The sequence below is a fragment of the Coregonus clupeaformis genome, chromosome 17 (assembly GCF_020615455.1).
Source record: "Coregonus clupeaformis isolate EN_2021a chromosome 17, ASM2061545v1, whole genome shotgun sequence".
NCBI classification, from domain to species: domain Eukaryota; kingdom Metazoa; phylum Chordata; class Actinopteri; order Salmoniformes; family Salmonidae; genus Coregonus; species Coregonus clupeaformis.
In genome coordinates, this window is record NC_059208.1 from 6,789,751 (window position 1) to 6,807,694 (window position 17,944).

Consider the following 17,944-nt stretch of genomic DNA (forward strand, 5'->3'; position numbering starts at 1 on the left):
GTACTGTTTGTATTCCTTTATGTATATGTTGGTATATCTTGTCGTTTGTCTTATTTAGTCATTATTAGTATTATTACTATTCTAATTTTTATTTTGTAATTTGTTATTGTTTTAATTATTTTTCTATTTTGGGGCTAAGAGGGTTGAATTACCTTTTGTTGTAGTACTTACTCTTGCTGTATTGAATTGTTCTGTTGTTGAATAACTGAAAAATAAAATATTTTATAATACATGTATTTCCTATTAACAAGTCATTTACGGTTTCTATGCCTTTAGTTTTCATGTAGACAAATTTATCTGTGAATTCTGAAAAGCTATCCAAGGATTGTTCCATAGGGTTGTGTTTTTAGGGAGTGATATTGGTTCTTGTAGAATACGTTCCATTTTCTTCCATATGTTTTTAGTGTTCTTAACTATAAAGTTGTTAATGTTTTTAGCTTTATCCTTAGGAAATAGACACATAAAAATATTATGGGGATGAGTATGTGCATCTTCAATATGTACCCATTGTTCTTCTTTAGTGCATTTAACTACATGTCGCAAGTAAAAGCCCTGGGTGGGGAGTTGACACTCCGTTGGTTCCATTGTGCCAGGAATGCTCAATCAAGTGCAGCTAACGTACTGAAAATAAAACATACTGTGTGAACCCAGGTCAGGTCATGATGAACACCATAGTTTGTGTTTATGCCGAGTCACCCTGCATGACACCTGTACTGTACCACCTAACGCTGCCAGCTGCCATGGAAGCAGAACAGGAGGGGTCTCTGTCTCCATCTGTGCTTCCATCTATCCATCCGCAGGTGGGGATTCAGTGGCTAATGATGTGTGTGTGTGTGCACGCGTGTCTCTTCGCTGGCTAAGTGACAGTTTTAGGACCCACTCGACAGCAAAGAAAATAATCCCTCATCGCCGTTTGACCTTCCACTCTCCTGCCGATTCAAAACGTGTTTTAAACACAAATGCACACAAATTATTCATTCTGTTCCGACATGCCAGCAACACCTCAGCCCTGGGGCTCCTGACATTGTGCACAATCAAGACATTACACAAACACATGCCCTTCCATTGCCATTTGCGCTCTAGTGTCCAATTAAGGGCTGCATAAGTTTTAGCAGACGGCACACAGTGAGCAGCACCTCGTGAAGGTACAGTACTGCTGTGTGTGTTGACAGGAAGAGGCAGATCATTGTTGTGCATCTCAATGCCGTCTGTGCAACATCATTCCATCCGTAAAGAAACACTTTCATCAGCGAGTAGCAAAGAGGTTCAATTCAACAATCAAACGCATGTGTGATCCTGAGCGAGCTTGAACCATACAGTGATATCAAGAAAGACAATTAAAGTGTGTGTGACTGAGTGCAAGCATAAGTGACTGTGAGTGCAAGCATCCGAGAGACAGACAGACAGACAGACAGACAGACAGACAGACAGACAGACAGACAGACAGACAGACAGACAGACAGACAGAGAATAAGAAAATGAAACAACACAAATGGAGTGATAGATTACGATGGAGGAGAGGGTGGTAATAGCTGTAAGGTCCTTTAAAAACGTTCTTGATGGAATTGCTGAGGACTTAAAAAGCTGCTGTCATTAAGCAGCTATTAAAGATGCACTATGCAGCAATCGCTCCGTCATTTCCTGGTTGCTAAAATTATAATAGTTCGCTTAAATTTCAGTTTATGTGACAAAACAAGCAAGTATAGAGTAGAGAATCATTGTAGCATCTAAACCGCTGTGAAAAATATTGTATTTTCAACTGGTGTACAAAACTGAAAGTAAAAGACGCAAAAACAAACCTTAAGACTGGGAAGCATAGAAATAGCGCACATAGAACAGATCTACCCCTTCTTAGACTTGCTTTCAATGATAATGACAGATCTATAACACACATTTCTATGTGAATTTGGTTGGGTCGCCCAAAAAGTTACATATTTCAGCTTAAAGCAATTTGGTTACATTGGTCTCCCTTTCTGATGGTGATGGGCCTTTTAAAGAGTTGACTAACACGGAGAGGAGAGTGAATGGGTATTTCCTCTCACTTACCTTATTAGAGAAGCTCTACACTGACAGTGAGGATAGCTAGCATGAGAACTATAAACTGTAATAGCACCACATGGGTTCACGCATCCTACATTGTTCCAGTACGCTTAGTGTCAGGGGAGAAGGATGGCACGGTTGGTTCTGGCCCTGTCCCGTACCATCATTACTGCTTTAAAGTGTCAGAACAGGGCTTTTAGCTAGACTTTAATGAGGTCATCAAAGATAACTACAAGACATTATCACAGTTGAATGGCTTGCCCCTAATGTAATGTGATGAGGGAAGTTTATTTTACCCCGAGAGGCCATGACAACATCTTCTCAGGGACTTTTACTAAGTCGTGGTGTTGTTGTAGCATCCAGAAGTAATGCTTCACTCACCATGTGCTCCACGCGGAGTTCAAAGGGCATGGGGTTGTAGACCATCAACTGGACCTCACACACTTCTCCCTGGACCCACTGGAACTCTGAGGAGGTAGAACAATGCATCAGAGTAAATCTCAGACCAGGAGAAACTGATGCATTGCATGTCTGCGCAGCATGTGTTTATAAATGTACATGGAACACACAGACAAATATGAGTTCAAGTATGTGGGCATGTGTGGCCTAGGTTGGTCTAGCAACCTAAGCCACAGTCTACGGCACACGTCTATGGTGTCAGCATACAGTATGTTTGAATCTGGCCTATTGACCTTTAACATAATATCTATCTTTCCCCACGGTCATCCTCTCTCTATCTATTCATTAAAGTCAGAAAATACTTACTTAAGCAATAAGGCCAGAGGAGGTGTGAGATATGGTCAATATACCACGGCTAAGGGCTGTTCTTATGCACGACGCAAGTGCCTGGACACAGCCCTTAGCCGTGGTATATTGGCTATATACCACAAACCCCCAAGGTGCCTTATTGCTATTATAAACTGGTTACCAACGTACTCAGAGCAGTAAAAATAAATGTTTTGTCATACCCATGGTATACATTGTGATATACCACAGCTGTCAGCCAATCAGCATTCAGGGCTCAAACCACCCAGTTTATAAAAATATATAATTATGGGTGTGAGTAATAATACGTGAATAGGATTCTGGGATGTGGAAATAATGTGGAACGATAAATATGGATTGTTAAGTCTACAGTTTTATTTTCAATATGCCAGAGTATTTCAATTGCAATTAAAACCATCCTTTTTGATTAAAATAATTACCCCATTGTGCCTCAAGCACAGACAAGTTAATAATTCAAGACTTTAGTAAAGCAAATAAACCACAAATAAATCTTCTTTTATTTATAGATTGTTTAGTTGGCTCTCTGCAAATATGTAAATTCCGTTTCGTATACCATTAGCCCCTGCAGAAACAGTTGGCTTGAGGCAACTAAAAACCAATTCCATGAAAGTGTTGTCGGTGAGAGCTTCTCAGGAAGTTGTAAAGGATATGTTTCAGGGCTCAGCGTCAGTTCAGTTGACAGAACGAGAGGCAACCAAAGTTCATACTCTAATGACGACCGGATTATATTACTATTAGAAGACTTAGAGATGATTAAGCAAAGCAGGGGGGGCTGCATTGCTACTAGCGTTAGCGCAACGACAAGCTAGCTGTTCCCATAGACTTCCAGTCATTGAGCCAACGATTATCCATTTAAAAGCGTGTCTCGGCAGAAATATATTTAGGCAACAATTGAATATAGTGGAAACACTGATGTGCTACATGATTATTTGTATTGTATGCATTTGTATGGTTTTTAAATATCTTTCTATTCCTTACAAATGGCCAACATTAATCATTTTAGTCTCTAGCCAGTCCTTATCATGACCTCCTATGGTTCACACTAACATTGCACAGGATTGTGCTATTAGAAAGTACCTTGAAAAACGGTATAATGAGATACAAGATTCCGATTCAGCAGATCATGCACTAGCCTGTCAGGGGAGACAGAGTAGCACAGTGTCATTTGGCGATGGAGGAAGTTATCATATAAAGGGGATTCTGATACAGAGACTATAATGAAACAGGTGGGAAACAGCTCTGTTACCAAACACATTACAGTCTTCCATCTCCATTTTGACAGTCCAATCTCTAAATGCAGTAAACTGTCTCACTAGAGGGCCTGGCTGAGGCTAAGCCACGTATAAACACACACACACACACACACACACACACACACACACACACACACACACACACACACACACACACACACACACACACACACTTCCATCTCCATTCTCTGAGCCCAGGACCTGGTGGGTTAACAGGATTTATGGAGAGTAAACTAAACTACCGGCATGCACCTTGGGAAATTAAAACTTTAGTCTGAAGCAGAAAGAAGGAGAAGAAGGGTGTCTATATAATATAAAATGGTCAAATGAGCCTCTCTCACAACCCCAGGTCTGCCTCTCAGGTGTCCTCCTCACAGAGCCAATTACATGTGAAATATGCCTCTGAAAGAGCTGAGGAGAGCTGCGGTACCACCTGCGGTGCCACCTTCTCATTAGTGTGTCCCAAATGGCACCCTATTTCCTTTACATTGCACTTCTTCCCTACTCCCTGGTCAAAAGTAGTGCAATATAATAAGGTGCCATTTGGGACACACCCTAGCCTCCCTCCGTACCTAGAGGCTCCTGGCCATTCATTCATTCCAGATTAAAGAGGGAGCAGGAAGGTGCAGCACTTCAGAACCTCAGGGTGAATATTAATCATGCTGCTAGCCTGAGTACCAGTCTCATTAGCTAACAATCCACTCCTTGTCATTGTCAAAGAGGATGGAGCGAACAGAACAGAGGAGGCACTGCAGATATTGTGTTGGATCTACTGCATGCCGACCTAGGGCACACACACACCACTCTCAGTAATATGCTGTGTTGAATAATGCATCCACACGATGGCCGGCTGGCCTGGGCAATGGAGCATAAAACATGTGTGTGAAATAGAGAAAGCCTGTAGTAGGACACTGATATATTCAAACAGAAACATACCACCATTTATAAAGTGTGTGTGTGTGTGTGTGTGTGTGTGTGTGTGTGTTAACACAGGAGGGAATAACTACACTAAGTGGAAGCATGTTACTGCCTGTTCTGTCTCTTTAATATCAAACATCTCTGGAAATAAGATTCCAGTACAACAACTCACACTCTACTAAGACTTCATTGCTTTTCATTCACACTATCAAAGCTTCAGCACTTGCTGAACAAGCTGGCTGGGTATGTTGAGGCCAGGGTTGGGGTCAGGGCCATTACAATTCAGTCAATTCAGAAAGAAAGACTGAACGTTTGACTCTTTTTCCGTTTGCTCGTCTATTTGTGAAAAGCAAGGTAGTAAAACTACTACTAGAGTATTGATTAACAAAGCGCTGATGAATCAGTGTGTAAACTGTTAGCCGGTCGTGTTTAGGACTACAGCAGAACAGAGGATTGAGAGGATGGATCCATATGCACACACACACACACAGGCACGCATGCACACACACACGCAGGCACACACACACGCAGGAAGGCACGCACACACACAGGCACACACACACACAATAGCCATTAGGAACAACGTTATTGCTGGGTCATGCTGAGAAAGGAGGCACAGTGCAATACAAAGGACAAACACACACACACACACACACTCACACACACAGACAGACACACAGTGGGTCAATGGTTAGCAGGGGGCAAACAAACACTGACAGTTGCCTGCATTCTGACAAAGTCTAACCGCCCGCACACACACAAAATAAATGTTCACAGTCGATCCACCTCCTTATGACCACATTCATAAAGTGATGGATAACAGTGAGTGAATCTGGCACGCTATGGATGTAATGTTGTATCTATCATTGCCTGCTATGGGTGTACTGTATCTGAATACCAGCCTGTTATGGACGTCCCAGCAGCCAATCCATTCATCAAGCAGACAGCATCAGCCAATCACCAGAGACACAGCCAGAGGATCCATTATCAACGCTGATGTAGGCTGACTCATCATTCCTCTTTCAGTTTCTTGGTGAAACTAAATCAAACACTGTCTCGTCAAACCTACAGTAAGAGTCTGTAGATTAGTGGGTAAGAGCGTTGGCGGCAGGTAGCTTAGTGGGTAAGAGCGTTGTGCCAGTAACCGAAAGGTCGCTGGTTCTAATCCCCGAGCCGACTAGGTGAAAAATCTGTCGATGTGCCATTAAGCAAGGCACTTAACCCTAATTGCTCGTGTAAGTCGCTCTGGATAAGAGTGTCTGCTAAATGACTAAAATGTAAATGTAAATAATTACTAGTAGAGTAAGCCTGTTGGTGTAGTTTGAAGAGAGACAATTTTTTGGTAGTGGAAGGCAACCCCGGGTTCAAATACTATTAGGGAAAAAAATTTACAATGCCTTGCAAAAGTATTCATCCCCCTTGGTGTTTTTCCTATTTTGTTGCATTACAACCTGTAATTTAAATTGATTTTTATTTGGATTTCATGTAATGGACATATACAAATAGTCCAAATTGGTGAAGTGAAATGAAAAAAATAACTTGTTTAAAGAAATTCTAAAAAATAAATAACGGAAAAGTGGTGCGTGCATATGTATTTACCCCCTTTGCTATGAAGCCCCTAAATAAAGATCTGGTGCAACCAATTACATTTACATTTTACATTTTAGTCATTTAGCAGACACTATTATCCAGAGCGACTTACAGTTAGTGAGTGCATACATTTTCATACATACAGTGAGGGAAAAAAGTATTTGATCCCCTGCTGATTTTGTACGTTTGCCCACTGACAAAGAAATGATCAGTCTATAATTTTAAAGGTATTTATTTGAACAGTGAGAGACAGAATAACAACAACAAAATCCAGAAAAACGCATGTCAAAATTGTTATAAATTGATTTGCATTTTAATGAGGGAAATAAGTATTTGACCCCCTCTCAATCAGAAAGATTTCTGGCTCCCAAGTGTCTTTTATACAGGTATTGAGCTGAGATTAGGAGCACACTATTAAAGGGAGTGCTCCTAATCTCACCTTGTTACCTGTATAAAAGACACCTGTCTACAGAAGCAATCAATCAATCAGATTCCAAACTCTCCACCATGGCGAAGACCAAAGAGCTCTCCAAGGATGTCAGGGACAAGATTGTAGACCTACACAAGGCTGGAATGGGCTACAAGACCATTGCCAAGCAGCTTGGTGAGAAGGTGAAAACAGTTGGTGCGATTATTCGCAAATGGAAGAAACAAAATAACTGTCAATCTCCTTCGTCCTGGGGCTCCATGCAAGATCTCACCTTGTGGAGTTGCAATGATCATGAGAACGGTGAGGAATCAGCCCAGAACTACACGGGAGGATCTTGTCAATGATCTCAAGGCAGCTGGGACCATAGACACCAAGAAAACAATTGGTAACACACTACGCCGTGAAGGACTGAAATCCTGCAGCGCCCGCAAGGTCCCCCTGCTCAAGAAAGCACATATACAGGGCCGTCTGAAGTTTGCCAATGAACATCTGAATGATTCAGAGGAGAACTGGGTGAAAGTGTTGTGGTCAGATGAGACCAAAATCAAGCTCTTTGGCATCAACTCAACTCGCCGTGTTTGGAGGAGGAGGAATACTGCCTATGACCCCAAGAACACCATCCCCACCGTCAAACATGGAGGTGGAAACATGATGTTTTGGGGGTGTTTTTCTGCTAAGGGGACAGGACAACTTCACAGCATCAAAGGGACGATGGACGGGGCCATGTACCGTCAAATCTTGGATGAGAACCTCCTTCCCTCAGCCAGGGCATTGAAAATGGGTCATGGATGGGTATTCCAGCATGACAATGACCCAAAACACACAGCCAAGGCAACAAAGGAGTGGCTCAAGAAGAAGCACATTAAGGTCCTGGAGTGGCCTAGCCAGTCACCAGACCTTAATCCCATAGAAAATATGTGGATGGAGCTGAAGGTTCGAGTTGCCAAACGTTAGCCTCGAAACCTTAATGACTTGGAGAAGATCTGCAAAGAGGAGTGGGACAAAATCCCTCCTGAGATGTGTGCAAACCTGGTGGCCAACTACAAGAAACGTCTGACCTTCATCCATTCCTGGACCAGTGACCAAAAACAAGCCACAAATGTACAGTACCAAAACAAATGATCTAATGATTCTGTGTCTTCGCAGCAAAATCTGCAGAGCTGGGAAGATTGTATCCCCCATATAAATAACATTCTATTGGTAGGAAGAATTTTGTATAATAATTTCAATTGAACAATTCTAAGTTTTGAATCCGGCGTCGTTTTGCGTATCAGTTCATAAACACTATGCCACGGAATCGGTATGTCAAAAATCTCTTCCCAACTATTTTGCAATCTATATGGGACGGCTGTCAATCTTTTGGTTCTTAAATGAAACTGGTATACTTTTTTATTTATCACAATTTTCTTTAACCAAATATGTTCTTTACTTTTTCCCCCTTCCACTTTCCTCTTCCATTTCTGCGGTAATGCTGCAATTATTTGGTTGTAATTTTGGGTAGAGCAGACATTTCCATATGTTTTTGTTAGCTGCATGTGCAACATAACTCCACCAGTCCTACCTATGATATCATTTACGAAGATTATACCTTTTAAAAACGTTTTTTCAAAAAAATACTGGCTTTTTATCAATTAGTATGTTTGGGTTTATCCACAATATTTGTTGCATTATTTGTTCTGTCGTTTCTGGAGGATAAAATTAAAATTGCAACCAACTTTCTATGGCTTGTTTTAGAAATAGTGATATTTGGGAGATTATTTCCTTTTCAAATAACTGAAAGTGAGAGGTTGTAATCTGAATAAAGGGAAAAAAGGCCATTCTTGAACATTGGGTGAGACAATCTTACTAATTTGCTAGAGAACCAGTTCGGATTTAAGTATAACTTTTGTATGACTGAAGCTTTTAGTGATAGGTCTAATGCTTTAATATTTCATTTAATATCATTTCTGTCCGTTTAAATAGGTCTTGCATGCCGCTCCAAATAAAATGGAATATTTTTTCTCATATAATTTCTCTCCATTTCAACAGAGTCCATTTCAGGGCTCCATAGATGCAACATAATGCAGCTACAGATCCCTGTAGTGACAAAAGAAAAATGAATCAAATGACATAAAACTAACAGAGGAATCAACGTCTAAAGATTTGAGGAGATTTGTGACTTTCATAAAACTATAAGAAATTAAGGTAACACATTACTTGAATGGTACCTGCTTAAGGACTTCATAATCCATTCATAACCTACACATAAGACATTCATAAGCAGTACATTAATGAGGAGTGGTTGTTTTGAGACTATTTCAGAGTTCCCTATATGTGCTGTGAAGAGAAGAGGAAGGGAAACCGAGATGGAAATAAAGTGTTGAAACAGATCATGTTTGAGGCTCATTGCGTGTCTAATGAGATAGAGGAGGTATATTACCCCTTCAGTTCTCTCCCTCTCTCTGCTACTCATTTAGTTTACATCCCTTCTCCCATCCCCAGATACCCACACAAATGAACACAGTTTTAAAGTAGAAGCCCCCTTAATTTTCCAACTGCTTCCTAAATGTTCCAACTACCAATGGCTCTCTCTCTCTCGGTCCCCCTCTCTCTCTCTCTCAGTCTCCCTCTCTCTCTCTCTCTCAGTCCCCCTCTCTCTCTCTCTCAGTCCCCCTCTCTCTCCCTCAGTCCCCCCCTCTCTCTCTCAGTCCCCCTCTCTCTCTCGGTCCCTCTCTCTCTCTCTAACAAGACATTAACGCAATAGTAGTAGACCAGTCTCAACATGACTGAGAAGACACATGACATGGTATGAAAGCAAAAACAAAACAGGAAATATTATTGACGTTACATTACACTTTTCACTGGCTGTCCCTCAGGTTGCACATTTTGGCTTTTCACCCAATAAATATTTCTCTTTTATAGTTTCAAATTCTTTGTACTGAATGATAATTTTGGGAAAGAAATATTCTCACAGTGTAATAGGAAATGCAGCTCTGTCTCTACCTCTCCCTGGGGGCAGAGTGAGCACAGCCTGTCCTCTCTGGGCAGCCAGGTTTGCCTGTGACGACCGGTCTCTATAGCCAGACTGTGCTCACTGAGTCTGTACCTAGTCATTGTTTTCCTCAGTTTTCTATCAGTCACAGTGGTCAGATAGTCTGCCACCATGTACTGTCTGTTTAGAGCCAAATGGCATTGAAGTTTACTTAGTTCTCTCTCTCTCTCTCTCTCTCTCTCTCTCTCTCTCTCTCTCTCTCTCTCTCTCTCTCTCTCTCTCTCTCTCTCTCTCTCTCTCTCTCTCTCTCTCTCTCTCTCTCTCTCTCTCTCTCTCTCTCTCTCTCTCTCTCTCTCTCTCTCTCTCTCTCTCTCTCTCTCTCTCTGTCTCTCTCTCTCTCTCTCTCTCTCTCTCTCTCTCTCTCTCTCTCTCTCTCTCTCTCTCTCTGTCTCTGTCTCTCTCTCTCTCTGTCCCTCCCTCTCTCTCGGTCCCCCTCTCTCTCTCGGTCCCCCTCTCTCTCTCGGTCCCCCTCTCTCTCTCGGTCCCCTCTCTCTCTCGGTCCCCACCTCTCTCTCGGTCCCCACCTCTCTCTCGGTCCCCACCTCTCTCTCTCGGTCCCCCTCTCTCTCTCTGTCCCCCTCTCTCTCTCTCTCTCTCTCTGTCCCTCTCTCTCTGTGTCCCTCTCTCCCTCTGTCCCTCTGTCCCTCTCCCCCCCCCTCTTTTGGTCCATCTCTTATGTGCCTGGCACCTACTAACATACCCCGTTCAAAGGCATTTAAATATTTTGTCTTGCCCATTAACCCTCTGAATGGCACACAAACACAATCCATGTATCAACTGTCTCAAGGATTAAAAATTATTTAACCCATGTCCTCCATTCATCTACACTGATTGACGTGGATTTAACAGGTGACATCAACAAGGGATCATAGCTTTCACCTGGTCAGTCTGTCATGGAAAGAGCAGGTGTCATGGAAAGAGCAGGTGTTCACACAGATCGAGCTCCTAGCTACAGTACCACCTCCCACTACCCCCACCAACCCCCATCTACATAACTACACTACCGCTCTGGGAGAAAATAGAATTCACAATTCAATAAATAATATATACTATCTATCTAGCTAGCAACCTTTCATTAATTCTCACATGCGTACATACCAAGCACACACACACACACACACACCCTAAACCTTACCCTTAACCCCAAACTTAACTGTAACACTACCCTAAAATAGCCCTTTTCCTTGTGGGGACCGACGAAATGTCCCCATTTGTCCGACTTTTCTTTGTTTTACTATCCTTGTGAGAACTTCTGGTCCCCACAAGGATAGTAAAACCAAACACACACGTATTTCTCTGTATGCGTATATACTAATGAAACAGAGGCATAAACATAATGGATGCAGGGAGACTTAGCAGTTCTTAAAACTGAGTCTCAGAGCAATTATGTGCAAAACAATCTCCCTGTTCCAGAAATCCTCTGTTTTATGGCTCAGCACCAATCTGCTTTATAGAACATCATATAAAGAGGAGAGCACAGCTAGGAAATACACATAGATATTATTCTAAGGGTCTTTGTAGTGCTGGAGGTGCAAAAACGCAGCATACTAAAGAAAGTTAATGACTTTGATTCCCCATCAGCAAAATTAGAGAGAGAGAGAGAGAGAGACGAGGGGGTGGCAGCATTAAATGTTTAAAGACCTGCAGTTGTATGGATGGCAGGGAAACAGGGTGTGCCAGCATTAGCATATCGTAGTAATCAGAAGTAAAGCTCACGGAGTGCTATACAGCACATTCCACTGATCACCAACCACCAACTAAGTCATTCCAAAAGTAGGTTTCTGATTCGCTTTCTGACTAGTTAATTAATCGTAAATTAGCCCTGTTTTAGGGAAAACTCTGAGCTGTATAAAATATATGAAGTTGCTGCGTGACCTGTGTTCACTCTGTCCCCCAGGACCAGTGGCGGCTCCTGAAAAAATTCTCAGGAGGGGCAATTTTTCTGATGATTTAGGTGACCTACACACATTTAAAAAAAGATATGTCCAGCAACAACATGAAGACAGGGGCAGCATATAAGTCAATACCAGAAGCATTTATTGACTGATCTCAAAAGTGTTGGCTTACCAGGGTTGGTGGAGCCCTCAGTTTCATCTTTGCCTCGCAAAGCTAACTCAAACACTCCGCAAAACTTCACACACTGGATTAGCCGGCTGAGGATGTGGCGGTTCTTGCTAATGTCGTAGTAAATATATTTGTTATAGTGAATATGGAATATGATATGTTGAGTAAAATGTTGTGCTAAGATCTATTTAGGTCAGGAGCTGGTTATAAGTTCTGTTCCTATCCAATAACAATGGACAAAAGGGTCCTATCTTGTCAGCCTTGTCAGCAGGTGGCCAAGGACAACACCCACGCCATAGGCCTCTCAGTTCTTCCAACTCACGAGTTCTTGCTCTGAGGACACACACACACACAAACACACACACACACACATCATCACTGTTAAACACACACACACACACACACACATCATCACTGTTAAACACACACACACACACACACAAAAATCCCCTCTCTTAGGCTGAACATTTGAAGACAGAGAACCCGACTCAGAGCCAATGCAACAGTGACAGTAGCCTGCAGGGGACCTCGCCCAACTCATCAGGACCAATCAGAAGATCAGAACTACTAGATTGAACCTACTTCATTTATTGCATAAAATGTATGCACACAATGTTTCGGGGCTCTCTTCAGATAATAATAATAATAATAATAATAATAATAATAATATGCCATTTAGCAGACGCTTTTATCCAAAGCGACTTACAGTCATGCGTGCATACATTTTTGTGTATGGGTGGTCCCGGGATCGAACCCACTACCTTGGCGTTACAAGCACCATGCTCTACCAGCTGAGCTACAGAAAGTGGATACTCATGGATGCGCATTGCAATTGTAAAATGTCAACACAATTGGAGACACCACGTCATTTTTGGAGACATGTTATTGACAGTAAACTATTGTAGATGCGACTGCTAACTAAATAAAACATTTTAGCTGGCTAGCTAATCATCTTAGCTAAATGTGGGGCAAACAATTCAGTTATTTACCGTTAATTTGAGGGATTGGGGTGAAAGAAATCGAGTTACATAGTGATACTTTACGATATACTGTATTGACAATATCGCAATATTTTAGCGCTAGTTGGCTGTACCTGCACCAAAACACCATTATTGTTCCTTCATAGCTTGTTCTCAATCTTTTCACATTGGGAGCAAATTTGTTTTCAGCACTTTTATTTCCATGACTGATCAAAACTTCGTTCTCATGGCTTTCTGATCCCTCTGCAACAGACATATGGTGCGCAATAAAATCACAGTATCGAATCGCAATACGTATAGAATCATGAGACTCGCAATGCTGATGCATATATCTTATCGTGAGGTTCCTGGCAATTCCCAGCCCAAGTTCATTTGCCACAACAAATCTCTTCGCTAGCAAACGCGATGTCTTCTCCAAAACGGCAATGTGTCTCCAGCAATGTTTACTTTTTTGACGTTCTATGGCATCTCCACTTTCCAAGCATATATGACCACATGTAATATTTTGGTAAGTGATGCAAATAGTGAACTATGTAGGGCCAGGATGTAAAATATATGTAGCTGCAGCAATTTCTCTTATCTGATATGGTAAGTAATGGGGCTTAATTTATAGCTCCCTAAGAGTTTGACGAACGGGTCCGTGAACGCGATTCCAGATATATTTACCTCTGAATAAACTGCCTTTATTACACCATATCCACATCCAGTAAACTTGTGATTATCAACACTAACCTCATCGTTGTGGCGGCGGACAGCTAGCCTGTATCCCTCGTCATCCAGTTGAGTGAGTGGCAATGTCTTTTTCGTTCGTACCAATTTTTGGAAAATCCTCGGGTGTAGGACTTTCCGCCTTTAGTAGAAACCTGTTGAATTATTAAATTTGGTCTGGGAGGTCCTAATTGTTTCGTTGCCAATTTATCTCCATTTGTTCGCCGACAAAAGGAACTTCTTTCAAACAATCCACTCTTTTCTCAGTTACGTTCATGGTTACGTAACGTATGACGGCAGCGTAAGTGCAAGCCCACAGACACCCATTGAGATTGTATTGAAGGCTCTGAAATTTGAAAAAAATAGATTTTACATGGGAGTCTATTACAGACTACTGGGCGATTTTCAACCTGACTGAAATTGCCCCAAAAGGGGGGGGAGCCATTTGAAGCACGACTTTAGCCTGATTCGACATTTAGTGGCAGTGTGGCACTGTGGCAGATCAGACGTATAGATTACAACACTGATAACTACTGTTGCCGTGATATAATTGATTAGAAAAAAAATCCCTTCCTTTTCCCGTTTGGCAGTGCGTCGACCATATCGCCCTATTGAACAGGCCGCCCCTGCCCAGGACGCCTTTTTCCGCTTTCTAAACCTCTTTTTAACATTCTGTGCATGTGTTGATTTGCTCCAATGTAATATCCCTGTAGACAGGACATGTTAAATAAAAACATTTTAATTACAAGGCTAGAACAACACTGAGGTTTACCCCTAAAAATGTCCTTGCCTCTGGCAGTAATAACTTACAGTACCAGTCAAAAGTTTGGACGCACCTGGAATCATGGAATCATATAGCATATGCAATCATGTAATAACCAAAAAGGTGTTCAACAAATCAAAATATATTTTATATTTCTGATTCTTCAAAGTAGCCACCCTTTGCCTTGATGAAAGCTTTGCATACTCTTGGCATTCTCTCAACCAGCTTCATGAGGTAGTCACCTGGAATGCATTTCAATAAACAGGTGTGCCTTGTTAAAAGTTAATGCACTTGAGCCAATCAGTTGTGTTGTGACAAGATAGGGGTGGTATACAGAAGATAGCCCTATTTGGTAAAAGACCAAGTCCATATTAAGGCAACAACAGCTCAAATAAGCAAAGAGAAACGACAGTCCATCATTACTTTAAGACACAAAGGTCAGTCAATACGGAACATTTCAAGAACTACGGAAAGAAACCATCAAGCGCTATCATGAAACTGTCTCTCATGAGGACCGCCACAGGAATGAAAGACCCAGAGTTACCTCTGCTGCAGAGGATAAGTTAATTAGTTACCAGCCACAGAAATTGCAGCCCAAATAAATGCTTCCCAGAGTTCAAGTAACAGACACATCTCAACATCAACTATTCAGAGGAGACTGCGTGAATCAGGCCTTCATGGTTGAATTGCTGCAAAGAAACCACTACTAAAGGACACCAATAATAAGAAGAGACTTGCTTGGGCCAAGAAACACGAACAATGGACATTAGACCGGTGGAAATCTGTCCTTTCGTATGATGAGTCCAAATTTGACATTTCCGGTTCAAACCGACGTGTCTTTCTGAGACGCAGAGTAGGTGAACGGATGACCTCTGCATGTGTGCTTCCCACCGTGAAGCATGGAGGAGGAGGTGTTATGGTGTGGGGGTGCTTTGCTGGTGACACTGTCTGTGATTTATTTAGAATTCAAGGCACACTTAACCATCATGGCTACCACAGCATTCTGCAGTGATACGCCATCCCATCTGGTTTGGGCTTAGTGGGACTATCATTTGTTTTTCAACAGGACAATGACCCAACACACCTCCAGGCTGTGTAAGGGCTATTTTACCAAGAAGGAGAGTGATGGAGTGCAGCATCAGATGACCTGGCCTCCACAATCACCCGACCTCAACCCAAACGAGATGGTTTGGGATGAGTTGTATCGCAGAGTGAAGGAAAAGCAGCCAACAAGTGCTCTGCATATGTGTTTAACACTTGGTTACAACATGATTCCATATGTGTTATTTCATAGTTTCAATGTTTTCACTATCATTCTACAATGTAGGTGTGTCCAAACGTTTGACTGGTACTGTATATACACGTCTGTTTAGTCTCTGGTGACAGACTTTTTGAAGTACATGTTAATGTCTGTCTGATTTGATTCTGTGCTCTGAGATGAATGGAAAGTTAAGAGAAAGTCACGAGGGAGACTGATGAGACCAAGGCTGTAGAAACCTCTTAGGCACTGAAAGCTTTGATTCTCAGCTAATCCAGACAGCTATGATGCATTATAATATATTATATCGGAAATCAAACTGCATAAAACAAAAGTTAGCGTTTTTTTATTTTCTGCAGTGAAGCAAAACTGAAAACTAAAATAGGAATTGATTTGTTAGAAAGGAAACAAAACCCATGTTGTGTCAGCAGACTATACTATAATTATAAATCAGGGTGGAGGGAGGTAGGGCAGGGCCCTGCAGGTGAGCAGGGTGGTATTGACTAGGTATTGATCGGATCAGTGTTCCTTATTAGAAGCTGTAGCAACAGAGATAATACCATCCCAGCGTGGAGGAACATGCCTTCAGACTCACAGAGAGAGGTACATGCCCGACTCAACGACACCGTACAGAGGATATTTCTGACTCAATCCCTCAAGCTCTACTCATACTCCAGTCTGGATTTAATGAGTTTAAGAAGGACATTTTGACAACAACTTGTATCTGGCCCTCGCAAAATTAGAGACTTTTTTGTCTCAAACCCACGCCTACACAACTAACCAAACACCATGCTTTACACTACATCACACAGACATCTTCTCAAGACATTGCTGCTCCAATATTCAGCCAAATGTTGAGTGTGTTTCATGTCTGAGATCACATAAAACACTAAAACTGATGTATCGGTGACAGTATGCAAAAATAAGTAGTTTCTCATCCCGCAATGATTTCCTGTCAGGGTAGGAGGAGTGACTCATATCATAGCCTTGGGATGTGTTACCTTCCTTTGGCCCCTTTGTTTGGGAATTCATTACAGAAGCATATTAATTCAAAATTGGGGGCCTGTTAAGATAATACTCCTTGTTTCCAAGGGCAGGAAAGTGGGCACGATGAAACACACACACAGAGCCTGAAGGGAGAGGAGTAGGCAGGCAGGAAGCCACAATGAAATAAAACCAATGAATTACAGATAACACTGAAAGCACTTTACCCATCAAATAGATACTTAAATGTATTTGTTGTTATTTTTCCCTCTCGACTTGTTTGTTCTCCGGTGAAGACGTGACTGTCAATCCTGTTAGTCTGGGAGCGGAGATATTACACTGATAAATCAGGCGTGGGAGGAGACAACGCTATCCTACAACTCAGTGTCCCTGATGTTTTATGCACAAATATGCCTATGTTTGGGTGTGTCAAATCAAATCAAATTGTGTTTGCCACATGCGCTGTTACAGTGAAATGCTTACTTACAAGCCCTTCACCAACAATGCAATTTTTAAGAAAATAAAAAGTGTTAAGTAAAAAATAGATTAGTAAAAAAATAGGCCACATGACGAAAGAACAAGCTGTAAGGAAAGTAATAAGGAAGGACTGCTAAATTACTGAACCTAAAAGATGAGGCTTCAGACTCCAGCACAGTATCTGAGCACAGATGACATCACACTAAGACAGGACACAGCTATACTCAAAGGGAGACTACAATGAACAAACAGTGAATAGAGAAAGATGGAATGGATTTCAGTCATATTGAAAAAATTAAATAACACTTATAACAGCAGCCATTGTGTTGAGTCCATCTGATCTAATTTAGCACTGTAGCAGGGAGAGAGTTCACACTCCTTGGACTCTATGAGAAGCCAGAGTAGAACTCAGCATCTGTCACAATCATGAGAATGTCTGCCAAAACTGGAGGAGTTTTTAAGATCCAGAAACAATTCACAAGTGAATGTTCAGGAACAAAGAGAGCAGAGAGAGCAGAGAGAGAGAGAGCAGAGAGAGAGCAGAGAGAGCAGAGAGAGAGAGCCAAGAGAGAGAGAGAGCAGAGAGAGAGAGAGAGAGAGAGCAGAGAGAGAGAGAGAGAGCAGAGAGAGAGCAGAGAGAGAGAGAGCAGAGAGAGAGAGAG

At 41.9% G+C, this 17,944-nt stretch overlaps 1 protein-coding gene across 2 annotated transcripts in view; it reads right to left on the reverse strand.

Annotated features, from left to right (window-relative positions):
• LOC121586524 (trafficking protein particle complex subunit 9-like) overlaps nt 1-17,944 on the reverse strand; it is a 349,081-nt gene that overhangs the window by 287,199 nt on the left and 43,938 nt on the right. For both annotated transcript variants that reach the window (XM_041903274.2, XM_041903273.2), the window contains one exon: nt 2,422-2,507. In XM_041903274.2, coding sequence (XP_041759208.1) covers nt 2,422-2,507 — 86 coding nt within the window. The remainder of the gene's footprint in view (nt 1-2,421; nt 2,508-17,944) is intronic.